Raw genomic sequence first — 16,833 nt, 5'->3', positions numbered from 1 at the left:
TTTTACCTCGATTCTCGTGGCTTTGGCTGTCAGAGGTCAACAAAGCACCACATGAAAGAAACCTTGAGGCACCTTGAGGCTTGTGTTGCACTTGTAAGTGTTGCAACCTCAGAACAGTCACTTTCCATCAAAGTACCACATGCCTGCGATGACCAAGGGCAAACTGGCTATTGCATCAGGAAGGGAGACTCAGATTTTTGGGGCTAGAACAGGTAAAGAACTGTCCTTCTGTACTTCCAAGTGGGCGCACTGAGAAGAGCAAAGCAAAGGTGATCGGCTAAGAATAAATAACACATCTGCCGAAGCACAAGCAACCTTTACCAATACCGTAGTCTGTGATGGCTTTGATTTGTCGGTGCTAGTCACGGCAAACTCGGACGTGTACAGAGACAACGATGACAGTGATAGCAACTGTACTAAATACGGGGTCCTTCACGTAAGACTGACCAAAACTTTTATAAAAAACGTACGAGAGCAGCATAGATGCTGTTTTTGCAGTTGAGTTCTACGGCCAGGCGGACATCCTCTCGAGGAGAGTATATGACTACCAGATGACTAATTACCTGAAATTCATTAATTAAATTTTTAATTAAGGAATTTCGGGCAAAAGCGAGATAGCAGATTGAGAGACTATCCTCGTTGAACACCATTCCACGTTTAAAAAATCCTGAAATCCACGTGCGCTAAAATATCCATCCCCGAATTCTTGTATGCAAATGAGCCGAAACCGAAAAAGTGCGCCTGAGAAGCGAATCACCCACGCCGACGGAGGTTTATCTGGACCGGAAAATGGTTTATCTGGCAGGCCGAGCGGCACCTACTCCAATTATCTTCACTGCTCCAAATGACGTGGCCTTCTGACGTGAAATGAGCGCTGTACTCCCCGTGTTCCCGGTCGCCGGTTTCGGTTTCGGCTCCGGCTCATTTGCATATCAAAATTCGGGGATGGATATTTTAACGCACGTGCGGGTTTCAGGATTTGTTAAGTGTGAAATGGCTTGCAACCAGGATAGTCCCTCCATCTGCCATCTCGCTTTTGTCCAAAATCCCCTAATTAAAAAGTTAATTAACGAATTTTAGTTAATTAGTCATCTCGTAGTTGCACACTTTCTTCGAGAGGATGGCCACCTGGCCGTAGAACTCAACTGCAAAAACAGCATCTATGCTGCTCTCATAGGGTTTTTATAAAAATTCTGGTCAGTCTTACGTGAAGCACTCTGTATACTGTTGTAAAGTGTCACTGATAGATCTGCATAGAACCACATCCAGGCTACAATGCATTATGTTAAAGATACATGATCCATTAGAGAGAGGAAGACAAGGGTAGAAAAATAGAAGGCAAGTCAAGAGTTAACATTTATCCAGGGCAAGACAGTTCATGTATTAAAGCTCTCTGTTCACTATAATGCTTACCACCCCTTCCATTAATTCGCAGCATTGATTTGTGAACGATTTTCGAGATATTTTGAATGTTCGATGGTTTTACGTATACTGTAGTTCATAACTTAACAACTGTGTTCCCACTGTGTGTGCACGCTGTCAATATAGTTTTGATTAGCACTACTAACAAAGCACTACTTTTTTAATATACGTATTTTTATTGCGTGGCCCGTTGCCTTCATAAGATTTATGGGCACGTAGTATTTGGCTTTTTCGGATAAATCCGGACTCTACCAGGTACTATCTAACCCTTCAAATTGGTTTTGGTTGAACGTAGAAGTGGGAGGCAAGCAAACAGGTGTAACAGGTGATGAGTATGAGGAGCAACAGAAATGACACACGTACGATGGGACAAGATGCAAACCAGCGATGAACTTTGCTCTCTCTCTCTTCCCCAAGTCTGCTGGGCCATGTCTAGTAAATACAAACGGCCCACAAAGTTGGGGAGAGAAAGTACTAAAACAAAGGAGCTAGGGTTGCAGGTGCTTAAGGGGGAATTGAGGGCCATGCAAAGAGGGAGATAAGGTGGCTGGATAATGCGGTGTGGTTTATTTCTGCGGCTTCCAAAAGGATGTGGGAGGAGTCAGGTTTTAAATAGTGAAGAACATGACAGGGGATGCATCCAGGGCAAGGGCGTATATAAATTCACTGTTTGTTTTCCTACAGTGGAGAACACTGAGGACTCGTCTAAGACAGAGAGACTAACTGAGAGACACGACTGAGACAGGTTGTCTCCTGATGTAAACCCCCAAATATTAATATTAAGGGCCATAAGCCCATGCATCCACTAAGGATAATTATAAATGAAAACAATACTTGGTAGAAAATAATCTCTTCCTACATTAACAGTGCTCTTAAATGTATTCCTGTTCTTAAGTCCCTTTTACTAAATAATTCTGATGAATTTCTAGAAACTGTCTCCCCCTTCTATGAAAAGCATGTCTCTCTTATGTCCAAAGACCTCTCTCTAGATAGCAAATTGTTCAAATCGTGCTTGACGTGCCTTATTTAGAAGGACCCTGTGTCATTCCAAACAAATGCTGGCATCCCAATACAGCCCTTCTTGGATGTTTCCATATACAATCTAAACTCGTTAATATTACCAAGTCCGTTCCCGCCGATTTTGGTCATAAAGCGAAATGGTCATATTAACGAGAAACAAACTAAATGAAGACGATTCAGTTGCTGATTTACAATTTATTTGCGAAAGAAATCCGTCAGAACTGTCTGTTTCGTAGCACTTTCAATTTGCAAGCTCTCCACTCTCTATTGCGTTACAAATAGCATGCACATTTTGAATGTCCTTCTGCTGCTTGAAGAATTGCAAAGCCATCTTGAGCGCTTGGGTGGCATCCCTTACGTTGACGAGAGCAGGTGCACATAATTCCTCTTCACTGCTTGTGTCTACAGTCGCGTCTCCGGCGTCGTCTGCTGGTGGCGGAGCAACAAGCTCCAAAATGTCGTCGCCGGAAAGGCCCTCGGCAACGTCTTCGCTGCTGTCTATATCAACGTAGGCTTGAGCAGCACTGTCACTACACGGAAAATTGCCTCTGGCACGCATTGCCTTCAGCCTTTTAAGCGCTGCTTTCGGTGCAAAACTATGACTCACTGACGAATTCTGAAGACCGGGGTGTGCTTTGTACGACATTGTCCACACATGCGTCACACGGGGCCACTGATATTCTTGGTGGATCACAAAACAGGGTCAACAGTCGGTGGTCACAACACCACCGTTTTTCCACCGTTCGTTCTCGAAACTTTGTTCATGGTCGACGAGGTCAACAGTCGGCGGTCATAACGAGGGCAGAATACACGTGTTCTCCTTGGTCCGTCCTCAAAATTTCGGTCACAGTCGGATTAACGAGTTGTCATAATAACGAGGGTGAGTTACATGGTGTTTCTATGGGGAAAAAACGGTTCCCTAGAAAACCGGTCACAGAGTGAGGATGTCGTATTTACGAGTGTCATAATAATGAGTTTAGACTGTATTTGGCCGCTATTGTAGTGCAGTTTGAAGGAAAATGAAACACTCAAAAGAAGGCTGTCTGCATTGGCTCCTGTATTGCTCCTATGTTAAGTGAAATCTATCTAACATCTCAATCAAGTCTTGTCCGATAGGTCCACAAACAACCCAAAATCCCTAGCTGGGTGCTATGTGGATGACCTCCTGATTATAACACTCATTCTAATCCAGACAATGTCTTTTCCTTTGTTTACTCTGGATGACCTGAACTCTCCTTCACATTTCAACTTCCCACTGGGAACTCACAACACTTTCTCGACGTAACCTTTTCCACAAAAGTTTGTATTTGGAATATGGTAGGTCCGACTCAAAACCTCTGTTCTCCATATTGGGTTGCCACTCAAAATCTAAAGCAGCATAACCTCAATTCTGCCTTAAAAAGCATACCCTGTCGTCGGTCCAGCGGCACATAACAAGGCTAAGGCAGTCCGGCTACAGTCTGAAAATTGCATTTACATAGTCTAATATCCCCCCAACATCCAAACCAGAACCTCACGGTAGTAGCAAGCTTGTGCTTCCTTTTTTTCACAACTAAATGTTCACTACGAAATCTAGCACCCTCCCATGGTTTCAGGGTTGCCTATTCAGTAGATCAACTTTCAAACTTTACATCTTTCATCACTCCAACTTCTAAGTGATCTTGTATTTTGAGTCATTCAAAAACTTTCATCCTATGCAAAAAGGCAGTAGTTTACAACATTCATCTAAGCTGTGGTACTTGTTATGTTGGGCTGACAAAATGGTACATCAACAAATATCTATGTGAACATTTCTCTAAAAAAAAAACATCAGAATTCTGAACTAAGCAGGCATATCGACCTGTTTCTGTGGGCCAGGTGGCACGAGCGAGCAGCAACATCAGCACCCCAAAATATGTCACACATGATAGTTAGCAGACAATGACGGCACTTTTAAATACATGGTCTCGAGTTGTTCACACTTGACAAGGTGCACCGCTTTTCTTGTGGATTTCCTACAGATTTTGTAGCTTTCCTTGGCATCATGCCGCTTGAAACACCACGCAGAACCCACTAATACAACTACCTACTGTTGGATCCGTATAATATACAGGGTGTTGATTATTTTCTGTTAGATTTTTTATAAAGAAAAAGCGATGATGCAGCACAGATGATGTTTTTTTTCGCAATTTAATCATATGGCCAGGTGGAAGCCCTCTCGAAGAGAGTATGTAACTACAGGATGACTCGTTACCTAAAATTCCTTAACTCTTTAATTAGGGGATTTCGGGCAAAAGCAAGATAGATAGAGGATTGTCTCCCATTCTGCTATCTCACTTTTGCTAGAAATCCCTTAATTGAGTATGTTTTGTGTTAATGGATTTTGCCGAATTAGAGATCTTGTAGTTACTCTCTTCGAGATGATGTCAGAGTGGCCATGGAACCCACCTGAACGACATCTATGCTACTCTCATAGCCTTTTTTATAATAAATAGCGGATAAAAATGAACACCCTGTATAAGTGCTCCAAGAAAGATTGCTCGTTAAAGTAACACCTACGTATTTATAATGATTGATTATTCCCAGAGATGAATATGGAGTGTTATAGGCATACGTATATGAGGAGAACTTTGTGAAGCAAAGGACATGCACTTAGACTTGTCACTATTTTTGCACACCTTTAATGGTTTTCATTCTACAGCGTTTTAAATTGACAGGACTGTAATCACAGTCCAAAAATGATGTTAGTGACAATCGCTCCTAGATCTTACTCTGATCCATGTTGGACTGTACAATAAGAAAATAAATAAGCAACAGTTTCCATCATGTCTGTCATTTTTGCTAATATTAATTACATTGCTTTGAAGTTATACAGTTACTTCTTTCTTCTCTTCTTTTGCCGAGAGCACGGGACCATTTGCGTGCGCAAATCACCAGACATGTGCTCTTCAACCATGGCAAACAGATGGTGTGTACTTCTCATACCTTTGAAGCTAAAAGGAAAAATGCATCAGAGGTGTCAGAGTCCACACAGAGGAATTACATTGTTACTAGAAAGAAGTGGTAACTTAGAGCGTTTCAGGCATGATTGCTGGGGACCACTCTTTGTCTTATTACAAAGGGAGCATTGGAAAGAAATTTGAGGTGAGATAATCCTTGTGCCAAATGTCAGCTTGGTATCGTGTAGTTAGTCTCAAGTATACTACCATAGAATCTGCCATTTGCAGAACTAGCTATATGAACAAACACAATAGAAGACACAATACAGGAAGAAAATCAGCAGGACTTCCTGGTATGTATGCCACTATTAAAACAATAGAGGTTCACCATACAGAAGGTATCATGGCTTCTTCCCTGGAATCAGGCAAAAGGTCATGCAGTGAGTAATGAACAAGTGGATTCACTTTCTGACTACACCCAAAGCTTTCTTTGCCAACATTTTTCTGCCAGGTCCGTATTCTAATTAGGAATTGTGTCCACTGCTAGAAGTAGAGCTTTTTTGATTACTGTAAAACAGGAAAACACCGCAATCATGGGTTAAAGGAGCATGAAAGGGCTCGTTAAAAATATCTCGGAAGTAGAAATGAGGCTTACAAGCCCTGGGGTACATGTTCGCACAAAAAGTGCAGCGCTCTATTCTGATACGGAAGAGACATTTCAATCTTGCAAGTCCGAAAACCCCCTCCCTCATCATGTCTGCGATGTCCTTTGATGCACCAAATAGTGAGGCAAACACTTTCTTTTTCTTGTGGTTTAATTTGGTACCACCAAGGTAGTTTACTGTCGACAGGTCGTATTGCTCCGAAAATGCAGAGGGCACTTCTTCGCCAGCCAATAAAGATGCTCGCATTAGCCCACGTCATGCATGCAAGAACGGAGCATGGAGAGCTCACTGTTGCAGTTCACATTTTGGCAGACATCCGGAAGGTAATATGTTCACATCACGTGGTAAAAATATACATGTTTCGAGGGTACCTTCCATGCTCCTTTAACAGCAAAGCTGCTCTGTTAACTTGCTCTCCTGCCCATAAATAAAAGTACAAAAGGTTCTGCAAGAAACACATTGCCAATTCACAATGACAGAATTAAAGTGTTTCATACTTGCGGATAAACAGAATGACATCTTTTTCAGTGACCTTTCTACTTCCACGACGCAATGCAGACTCTTCCAGTTTCTTGCACAGGAAGTCAAAGAAGGCGTCTGAGCTAGACCGGAACAGTGAGCAGACGGTGATGAATTGCAATCGTGTGACGAGATGCTGCTTGCGGTGAAAAAGAGCCCACTTTTTGCCATAGTTGCATGGACATTACGATCACTGCCCTGGATAAGCCACTGCATAACATGCACAGGTCAATTCAGTTCAGTTGTTGGGACCCCATAGAGTTAAAGGGAAAACGACTTGTTCCCTGCTAAATCTGACCACCAGGAAAAAATTTGGTTGTGATGAACTACTAAGTTCACATGTAAGGTATAACATGATCGAAACTTCACAGCTTCCATATTTCAATTGCCTTCGTGCATCAGCTACTTAAGGGGGGACGTGGGGATCAACACAAACTTTTTTGTTTCTTAATAGATTATGATGAAAATTTGCACCATCGTTGATAATGCCCTCAAAATGAATTTACCAGAAAAAATATGATATCTCAAACTTAAGTTTTTTTACAAATTTTTACAAATTACAAAATCTTCGCATTTTGTGAAAGGCCTGCAGAGTTTGAAAAATGTGATAGAAGACAGCTTGAACTTGGAGTGTATTGCCAAATGTCTGGTTGAGGTTGTGACATTCTTAGTTTTTTCAATTTCCACGATGACAATTTTTGGTTTTCATTTTTCTGCATGCGGTCGCAACTGACGCATCTAGCATAGAAACGTATGACGATAGCATCAATTATAAATTGATTTACCTGAAAAAATAAGAATGTCACGACCTCTAGGAATGTTCAGTGATTGTACGAAAACAGACCGCACCAATATAGACCGAGTCGTTACGGAGATATCAGTTTCACAAGCGGAGCAGGTAGAGCGAAAAGTTGTTTTGAGAAAATGAAGCGCAAAGTTTCACGCTCTTTTTACTGCAAATTAGAAGGCTCCAGCAGTGTAGTCTTTTGTGTCCTTTTGTGCACAGGTTCTCTTGCATTCCTGACGCTTTGTTTGATGCACTTTGACTGCTTTTGCCTTTGATCAAAAGTCTGACAAGGCAGTAAACTCGTGTCCAATGCTTTTGTTAGCTTGTTAGCTCTTGTTAGCTTCGCATAACAGATGCTCGTAGGGGTTCTGCAGTTCCTCAGGGTTGGGATCATAGGCGTACCGAGCACGGGAGAGGGGGGGCTGCAAGCTTTGTCATTTTCCAGATTTCCAGAAAATCCGTTTTTTTTTTTTGTCATTTTTCGCGAGCTGATCCCCGCGTACCCTCTTAAAGCTTGATGAGGCTTGTCTTGTTGGTGCATATTGCACAGAGAACAGACTTGGACAGAGGACAGGACTTGGAAGCACCAAAAATCCAACTAGTTTTGTCAGAGAAATTACTTCAGGAGTGTGTCTGGTGATTTTTGTTGATGCTAGAGCCACAAGGCGATGCCAAACTGTGGCGATGCGACAGAAGGAATGCTAAAAATCAATAAAACACTGCTGTTACTGGGCAACATTCTTGGAGGCAGCTCGAGATAGCACAATCTCGAGAAATGTTTTCATTATTACCACTTATTACTTAATGGAGTTAAATCCCCGACGTAGAAAAATACGTGCTGATAGAAGCCTTACTGAGGAAGGCCGTACAACATAATATGAACAGTGTTTCGATGCACTATGCCTCATATTTAGAGTTATACAAGCATAAATGTGGAAGAGAGCACATAATCGATTTTTTTTTTCCACACGAGAGAACAGCTTATCTCTCACGCCACTGGCAGTGACCAAGGCCAGATACAGGACCTTACTGAGGGAAGGTCTGACCTAGCACAGCCTGCTACATACACGGCGTAAGTCCAATTTAAGCACGTGGTGATGACAGAAATTGAGGGGTGCAAGGACATCGAAACTCCCCTGGAGCAACTGGCAGTGACATATCTGCTAATTCCTTTCTGCCATGTGGGCTGTACACTACATTATCCAGCGAAGTTTGATCAGGATGGACTGACATATTTGAAAACCAAACTGACAAAACTCACTAATGATAAACGGCATCCATGGTGTCACAGGGAACAGATGTTCCCAAAAATCTGTGCATCTGCTCATCAGCCAGATAGTCAACAGTATCTCTTCTCCTGCAAGTGTGCAACAATTTGAAAGATCAATGTAATCAACAAAATTTTGTTCTTGACAGTTCTGGTCCCTTTTTTATTTTCTATTAAAAACAGCCCTGCTACTGTGTCTATGTAAAGCCTCTCAAATATACTATGGACACATAAAGATGGGCACAGTGTAGCTTAGATATAACAAAAACAAGAAGAGATGAATGTATTTATTTTGTAGGTTACAAGCTTTCGCCCAGAGCCTGGGTGAACGCTGTGAACGTACAGGCTGCCCCAGGGAAGGGTAACGGACATATTTTTGTTACTGTTTCCATTTTCGTTACTGCTATATTTTAGTTTCCTTTATCCGTTTCTGGTACCAGCCATTCAATTTCGTTTCCGTTATGTTTCACCGAGGTTTCTGTCACTGTTTCCGGTAATGGAAAGGCTGTTACAAAGCTGCGGGAGGGCAGCCTGTTCCCCCATCCGGCTCTGTTAGCCCCCGGTTTTGTCCAAGTGCTGCTTCGGTGTCACTCGTACACACTACACAAGTAATTTTACGTTGTTGGGATGTGCACATCTTGCAAGATATATTATATATATATTCTTTTCCCTTATACACTTGACTGGCTTTGCACTGGGCTTTCAGAGGTGTCTTAGGACACCCTGACGGGAGGCATCACGTGCCACGTGACCTTCTGACGCCATCCGCTCAAACGTTGCCTGCCTGCGTACTGCTGAAGATGGCCCAACAAGGCCGAAACAGTTGTCTAGTACTGGCATGGCGACGATGTCGCCATACAAACATATGCTACATATACTTACAAACATATGATACACGTGCAACCAAAGAGCTCTTGCTAATTTTCTTTTCCCTTATACACTTGACTGGCTTTGCACTGGGCTTTCCGAGGTGTCTTAGGACACCCTGACGGGAGGCATCACGTGCCACGTGGAAATTTTGTAAAATTATATAGCACAGAGAAGAACTCACAACAGTAATTGCACCCAATCGCTTTGATGCAGGGCAGACCTCCAAGTGGCAAGACAAAAATTTAAAAAATCAGCACTATATAACACGTCCTCAACAGTTGGCATTTCTTCGAGTTCTCAAGTTGTTCCCACCTTACTAGATGCTGACGCACTCGCCTGACGTGTCGACATTTCAGCATGCCTTTAGTTAACTTCCCTATCTTTTTCGTTTTGCATGCACACTTTCCACCATTTTCTGGACTGTTCATCTTATTGACATAGACATTTTGTTTCTACGGCGGCTCTACTTGTCGCTAGAGTGTGACGTGCAACTCAATAGCGCTTCGATAACCAAACATAGATTGTCTGTTTCACTGTCTGATGAACTGAGTTTTCAAACATCTTCAAGTGTCGTGCATTTTGATCGATTAAGACTTTTACTCCAGTTGTTTGATGCTAGCTCCTTAGTTTTCTGTGTTCAAATTGCCATGACCTATGGATGTACTGACCTTCAAAGTTTCCACATATCTGGTAGGTGAAATGTTCTTTCGAAAGCTAGGTATTCTTGCAGGTGCTAAAATATGTCTCATCATCGTACACCCACCTCAGACACCGATAATATGCCATATAAAAGTATCTATTTTTTGTCATTTTTTTCTGTTCTGCCTTTCTATTCTGTCCTTTCTTTGGTTTTGGTTTCTCCCACTGCTTTGAGTAAGAGTAACTATGTAAAAAATTTCAAAAGCAAAGTGCTCTTTGAAGCAGCGTGTAATGTCAACCTTTAATCCACAACTGTTGTGAGGAACACATGTGTCATACTATACAAATGGCCCTATTGGAGAGCAAACCACTGAACCACTTTCACATCAGGGCAACAGCTGTATGATGATGACATTCTTTGAGATTGAGGGAGGAACAGGGACAAACGAGAAGTGACAGGACTTCTCGTTCGTCCCCGTTACTACCTCAATCATCATATTATCACCAGCTTGCTTGCATCCTACTCTTATGTTCAACAACTGTATCTTTGTGATAATTAATAGGATGTTTCATTGCCAGAGGCATCGAGGCAGTTTGTATGAGTGGTTACTGCAATGTGGGATTAGGACTATCACAACAACGGGTGTGAGTCTACCTTTCCAACAATTTCAGGTTTGTCTAGCATATTGTACCAGGGAAGTATATATACAGGGTGTTGCATGAGAGAGTGACCCCTAATTATTAAAAAAGCTACGCGAGATAAAAATTGGAAACCTTCTACACGACACTTGTGAAGGTTTCTGCTACCCCAAACAGGTGTTTTCTTTGAATGTTCCTCATTTATTTATTTTATTTATTTATTTATTCATGATACCCCAAAGGCCCTTACAGGCCATTCATTAATTAGTCTAATTAGCTTAATTGAACTAAAAAACTTGCCAAAGTAAGGTAACTTTTTTGGTGTAAAGTAGAAAGCCCATAGACACAACACACCATTTCAGTTACAAATACTGGATCTTTCACAATGTTTCCACAAAAATTTGACAAGGCGTGTTGGCCAAGTTGCCCCGCCTAATGTATGGGGAGCAGGAAAGGCCAACACAGAAAACAGCACAGAACATCTGATGTCGGTGATTATCAGTAACTAATGGTTGCAAACAAATAAGCTTGTGAAGGCAAAATGCGTGATTGCGCCCGGTCCCCGCCCCCCGTTTTTTTGTTTTTCTCATGCTGTTTCCACACGCAGTGGGAGTGTGTTCGGGCCGTGCTGACAGTCCCGGCACTGCGAAATCCGAAAGCGCGCTTGCAGAGATGGCAAGTTTTCGAGTGTGAAATAATTGAGGAATAACTGAAGAAACTTTAAATTATGATCGGAATAGCATGTCGTGGCCACGGACTTTCTAAATAATGCAAAAAAAACTTTACCTTTCCTTGGCAAAATTTTTAGTTCGAATAAGATAATCAGCCTAATTCATGCAAACTGCCTGCTTGGGTGGCAAAAACCTTCACAAGTGTCATGCAGGTTTCCCATTTTTGTTTCACGTAATTTTTTAAAATAATTCGGGGGTCACTTTCTCGTGCAACACCCCGTATAGTCACTTAGCAGTCAACCCAATCATGTCAAGTCACTATTTTTGCTCACTGAAGCTGAACTAAAGCTATGCTGTGAAGGGCAAAACTTTTTTAACTTTATGGTGGAGTCTGTTCAAATAAGAGCTTCAAGAAACAGCAGAGCACATGCAAAAGGTAAACTAATGTTTTACCTGACACCCTGTACTTCACTTACCGTCTAATAGCTTTGGGGATATGTGATTTTGATGGGCTTCCTTTGAACACTGCAGCTCTGGACCCTCCTTCAGAAGATTGAGTGTTCGACTCTGCCATCATACTGCCAGCAGCTGAACGCGCGCTCCCACGGAAAGGAGTACCATTATGGTTAGGAGGTGTGTGTTTTGCAGCCATGTCCACCTGTACCATTTTGGCTCTGGTTGTGTTTGGCTGCATAAATTCAGTCTGGCTATTTTCTTGACTCGATCCGGCGTCTATATCAGATATTGGGCGTAATGCAATAGCAGATGCACCACCCCTAGTGGCTACTGAATCATAACGCCCTCCTGTTATGTCACTTAACCGTTGCAGTCTAGGTTCTCTCTCACTGTGTACTATGGACTGCAGCTCTGGTGCTCCGGCACTAACATCTAGCACCAGTTTTCGCTTGATTCTTCCCAATCTCGCTCTCTCAATCCACGATGAGCCTGAACGCTGTTCAGCATCAGTACTGGCATGTGCGTCATATGGTCTTTCTGGCGAGGACTTCGTATCAGTTGTTGGAGTTCTTCCTACTGAAACTTGCACGAATAGCTTTCTTTTGGGACTGACTGATTTCTGCTGCAAATAGGGCCTGTCGCGTTTACCGAGTGACTGTGCACGCTTTTCTAATGCTGTCAAACTTACGTTCTCCTTATCGGTTCTTTTCTTGGGACTCTGGCCTTGTCTTTCAGTTTGGGGATCTTCTAGCTTCCTTTGCAAAGGTTTCTTACTCTTGCTGTGTGACCGAAGAATCCGTTCTTCCAGTGGTGCCTTTGGGGATTCTGCATCACTTCTGCTCTCTTCAAACGGGAATTCTTCATTGTGAACTTGCTTTGCAGGCCTCCGTGTTGATTCTTTTGGTTGTGAATTGGGTGATCTATGTCGCAACGACATGCGCCCCCTGCAGGATGTCTCGTGACTGGAAGTCTTTGACGATCTCTTCCGAGATACTGCACCCCTAATGTCCTCTACAGCTGAGGATCCTTCCTCACAGGTTTTCTTGGCTGGATTGTGCTTTGTTTTTTTAATTCCAGGGGTGGTTGACATATGCCGTGTTGAGGACCTGACACTTTTGTAGGGTGATCGAGATTCTTCCATGCGCTCTTTTCCACTAGGCTCTGGAGACAACTGGGAGTTTCTGTCAGTTGCAGCGCTATTCTGCCTTCTTTTTTCAGAACGTGTTGTTCGTGATGCCATTACATTCTGAGGAGTGACATCATGAGTGGACTTATGAGTGGACTTGTTGTGACTTTTGTGCTGTGACTGTATTATTTCCTTGGCACTTGGCTAGAAAGATGTATCCTCATATTAGTCAGTATAGGCTTCTAAACTAACATTATGTCATTTAGCATGAAATGAACATAGGGCATGACAATGTTGTTCTTTCAGCGCAAGAGAAAGGTTGCTGCATTGCACACTTACACTGGATCTTGAATCAGGAGTGACAGGTTTGTGTACACCCACAGTCTCAGTAACTGGGAAGGTGTTACTGCTTGGCTGTGGAGATGTGTCACCCGGAAAATCACCTTTGTGCAAAAATTAATAAAAATTGGTACTCTAAATAGAAATATACTGTGGAAATGTATTTATAGTAACATATGCAAGAGGCATTGCGATAAATGAAAAGACAATGCGCAATAGTGTCAAGCTCAGGGGCGGATTAACGGTCTGTCATTGGGGGGGGGGGGGGGGGGGGGGGGGTCTTCAGGAAATTTTGTGCTTTGCGGCACAGCATCATCCAGGAGATAGGGTTTTTACATAGGGAACACAGCCGTATGGGGGGGTCACCCCTCCCCCCCTAAAAACGCCCCTGGTCAAGCTGATGTTTTCCATGGCAGCGCTGTAACTGTATCACAAAAAGCTGATAAAGAGAAGAATGCAAAGTTGTCAGTAATAAGAAGGCCCATCCATTGAATATCAAACTTCAACAAACCACATTGGTGACTTAAAGACCAGTGTTCAAAATATTCCCCTGTACTAAAAAGCCTGCTGAACCTAACAAAGTCATTTAAAGCAGGTTCTTCTAGGGGAATTGGGATGACACGAGGGAGGTGATCTGTGAGGTCGTTTACATATATCCAGCGTGCCAGTACATATCTTGTCCTCATATATCTACCAACAAGCTGCCGAAAAATTTAGCTTGGGCAGGACCTGCATCACTTGTTTATGGAAGCAGCTGGATGCTATTTTCATCATCACTTTAAGGAAATAAGATAATTTATTTCAGAATGCTACTAGCTTCTCTTTGGAAGCCCAAGTAGGAGTGTACAGTCACAAAATAGCTCACATTTACCTAAGCAGAATACCTACATCTAACGCAAAATTGAAACAAGTTCCTCCAACTGTGGATGAATTGATTACACGTTGAACACATTGGTCCCTAGCAAGGTCGGCACCTCGAGCTCAAGCAGGATGCCGATGGCTATCGAGGACAAAGAAATAGACCAACTCTCTCACATCAATTGATGACAGTGGTGAAAATGTGAAGCAGTGAAGCCGTACATATGCATGTGTCATAATTAGAATTTGGCTTTTTAGGCACGAAAAAAACAAAAAAAAAACTGTTTTAGGCGCCTATAAAAGGTGCTAGAAATCTAGATTTAGGCACCAAAAATGGCATCATAGGTACTATATATTGTTGATTTTTTTCATCTGTAGTTTTGAAAATGCAAGAACAAAGTGAATACATCAGTTCCCTCCCCCAGAACAATACCGTAAATGGGAGTGTGGCTGCTCTTCTAATCTTTTTCTGCAAACTTATCCATCCTACTACGGTCACAAGTCTTCTAGCGACTACCACCGGTTCCATGACACTCCTCAGAACTTGTCGTGGGCAGCATACTGGCGATAAAGTAGATGGTCTTCGAGCATCGAAGGCTTTAGTCTAATGTACAAATTTCTTGGTCCTTGTACTTTTTTAGCTTTGCGTTCTAGATTTCGTTTTCGGCATTACCATAAGGCTCACAACAGCCTGCAAATATGGGGGATCCAGTCTGTTTACAATGGATATGGCGTGACTTTCGCTTGTTTACCTATGGCCCCGACTGCTCGCGAGGAGGGCAGCTTTCTCAGGTTGCCTAACTGTAGGAATTGTACCGGACCTGCACCTACCTTCGTACATCATGCCCCCGCCTCAGCATTATACTGTTTGTCAAATTTGTTATAAAAAATTAATAAATTTAAAAACTTCGGGGACTTTTCTAGATGTGAGCGAGCAGTAGTGCTGAGAGTTATAAATTGTGACAAAACCATTACTAAATGTGCCTCTATTTTATAATAATGACCACGAAACCACACAATGCTGGAAGGGAGAGAAAGAATGAGTAAGCCACTGTACCAAACAACCGATTTTCAATTCTCAGCTTTCATTCCAGCACCTTTGAGATATTGGCTTCTTTCAAGCGATGGCTGGTTTCAAAAGAAATGTGACATGACCAATGTCAATTTCACCACTGCTTTAGGGCCATTGTAGGCATTTTTCTATGTTTAATCGGAGTTTTAGCCATCTACGCCGAAATAGGCATTTATAGGCACTATCAAATCGATAGAGGAAGTTCCCCAGCACCCAGTTCGTGCTCCTGTATTGAAAAGGCACTATTAGAACCACATGAAAAAAAATGAAAAAGAGAGAAGAAAAAGGCATTTGCCTAGGATCCGGAGTCTAGTCATAATAAAGTGTCTTACCGTGTTCTGCTGACAAAAGGCTTTGTTTATTTTTTGTAATCAGTCTTGTCACCTGGAAGTCCATATGAACATGTGCTGTAATTAACACTACTCAGTGACTGACTAATGTTTGATATCAACGTGGCAAACTGAACAGCTTTCCCATTAGAGGACACCCAGACAATATATCTGCACAAATTGTATAGTTTAGTTTTCCTACAAGTCAGTATGTACTCATTTCTAATTAGGTGATGAAAAAATAAAATACCAAGGTCTTAACAGTGGTGTCCCAATCTGAACCCAAAGAAATGCTGTCAGATGATGCTTGTCCTGCAGCTGGCTCAAATTTATTTTGGTGGAAGGTTCTCGAAAAAGAGACTGACTTCTCCAGACAGCCACTAGGAACAACTCCCGACTTCCTGGTTCGTAGAGATCTCCTCGGCCTGTTAGAGCATATGCCAGCATTATGAAGTGAACAGACCGTGCTTGAGGCAGGAGAAAACAGGTAGTCCATAGAACAGCAAGCGTGCAACAACATTTTTCAGCTGAAATTCACTCAAATACTCAGTCTTTAAGACCGACAAGGCCGTCTACCTTTGTTGACAATGTCAAATTTAAGAAAACTCATACATTTCATAATGCGAAAATCCACGCATGGCAAAGGATCGGGCCCTCAGACCACACCTTCCGTCCACGATTACTCTGGTACGTTTGTTTGGAGTAAATTATCAGCTTATCAGCGATGCAGCGAGGGGGGTGCTTATTGCCCGCACCCCCCAAAATGTAGTCGACCAGTTGGCAAACGTTGAGTTGACCAGACGACGTTGTTCAAAATGTTCAACTCTGAAAAGTAAAATTCCGGGGAGGTCTGTAACTGTCATGTGGTTCAAACACCTGAATTAGAAAACAAAGGAAGAGGTAACAATTCAACGAGTTTGAGGAATACGTAAGACTAGAGTCTTGTGTGTTCCTCAAGCAAATGTTGCCTCTCTCTGCAGTAGCTGGCTTGCACTATTCTAATTTGTTCATCAATAGAAAACAAACCTTAGCGGCGGCATATGCAAAGAACGTTGCGTTCCAAAACGAACTCCAAAGTAGAGCGTAGAGCGTAGAGCCACGCTGGCCACGCCACGTGACAGAGTTGTATCGTTGTATCACGTGACCATGGGAGCAGGGGTAGGTCCTGGAACGGGCGTGAGTAGCGGGCGCGTTTTTTATTCTACCCGAGTAACCCGCGAGTAGTCTGCGTGTGTT

General features: G+C 42.6%; 1 protein-coding gene across 3 annotated transcripts; it reads right to left on the bottom strand.

The window, feature by feature from the left end:
• Positions 1 to 5,233: 5,233 nt before the first annotated feature.
• LOC135377733 (serine/arginine repetitive matrix protein 2-like) lies at positions 5,234 to 16,696 on the bottom strand. Of its 3 annotated transcripts, XM_064610370.1 has the most exons (10): positions 16,624 to 16,696; positions 16,210 to 16,422; positions 15,848 to 16,022; positions 15,601 to 15,652; positions 13,339 to 13,442; positions 12,562 to 13,203; positions 11,894 to 12,495; positions 8,593 to 8,688; positions 6,523 to 6,627; positions 5,234 to 5,414 (listed from the first exon to the last, which is right to left on the bottom strand). In XM_064610370.1, the coding sequence occupies exons 2-10, from the start codon at positions 16,233 to 16,235 to the stop codon at positions 5,297 to 5,299; spliced, it is 1,920 nt and encodes a 639-aa protein (XP_064466440.1). In that variant the 5' UTR covers positions 16,236 to 16,422; positions 16,624 to 16,696; the 3' UTR covers positions 5,234 to 5,296. The 3 variants fall into 3 exon arrangements, with proteins under 3 accessions (XP_064466440.1, XP_064466439.1, XP_064466441.1); XM_064610369.1 differs by having other exon boundaries at positions 11,894 to 13,203; XM_064610371.1 differs by lacking the exon at positions 5,234 to 5,414 and having other exon boundaries at positions 6,531 to 6,754; positions 11,894 to 13,203.
• Positions 16,697 to 16,833: the final 137 nt, after the last annotated feature.

Source organism: Ornithodoros turicata, chromosome 1 (genome assembly GCF_037126465.1).
Source record: "Ornithodoros turicata isolate Travis chromosome 1, ASM3712646v1, whole genome shotgun sequence".
In the NCBI taxonomy this organism is placed as follows: Eukaryota; Metazoa; Arthropoda; class Arachnida; order Ixodida; family Argasidae; genus Ornithodoros; species Ornithodoros turicata.
This window is presented reverse-complemented; position numbering and strand designations above follow the sequence as displayed.

Bases quoted from the DNA above. Each gene is read 5' to 3' on its own strand.
- LOC135377733 (XM_064610369.1), bottom strand. From the start codon at position 16,235: ATGCGTGGATTTTCGCATTATGAAAT. The intron at 6,628-8,592 runs GTGAGTTTTGTC...GTTCCGGTCTAG, and splicing joins ATGGATGCCGTTTATCATTA to CTCAGACGCCTTCTTTGACT. The intron at 5,415-6,522 runs GTATGAAACACT...TTTTCCTTTTAG, and splicing joins GTCATTCTGTTTATCCGCAA to CTTCAAAGGTATGAGAAGTA.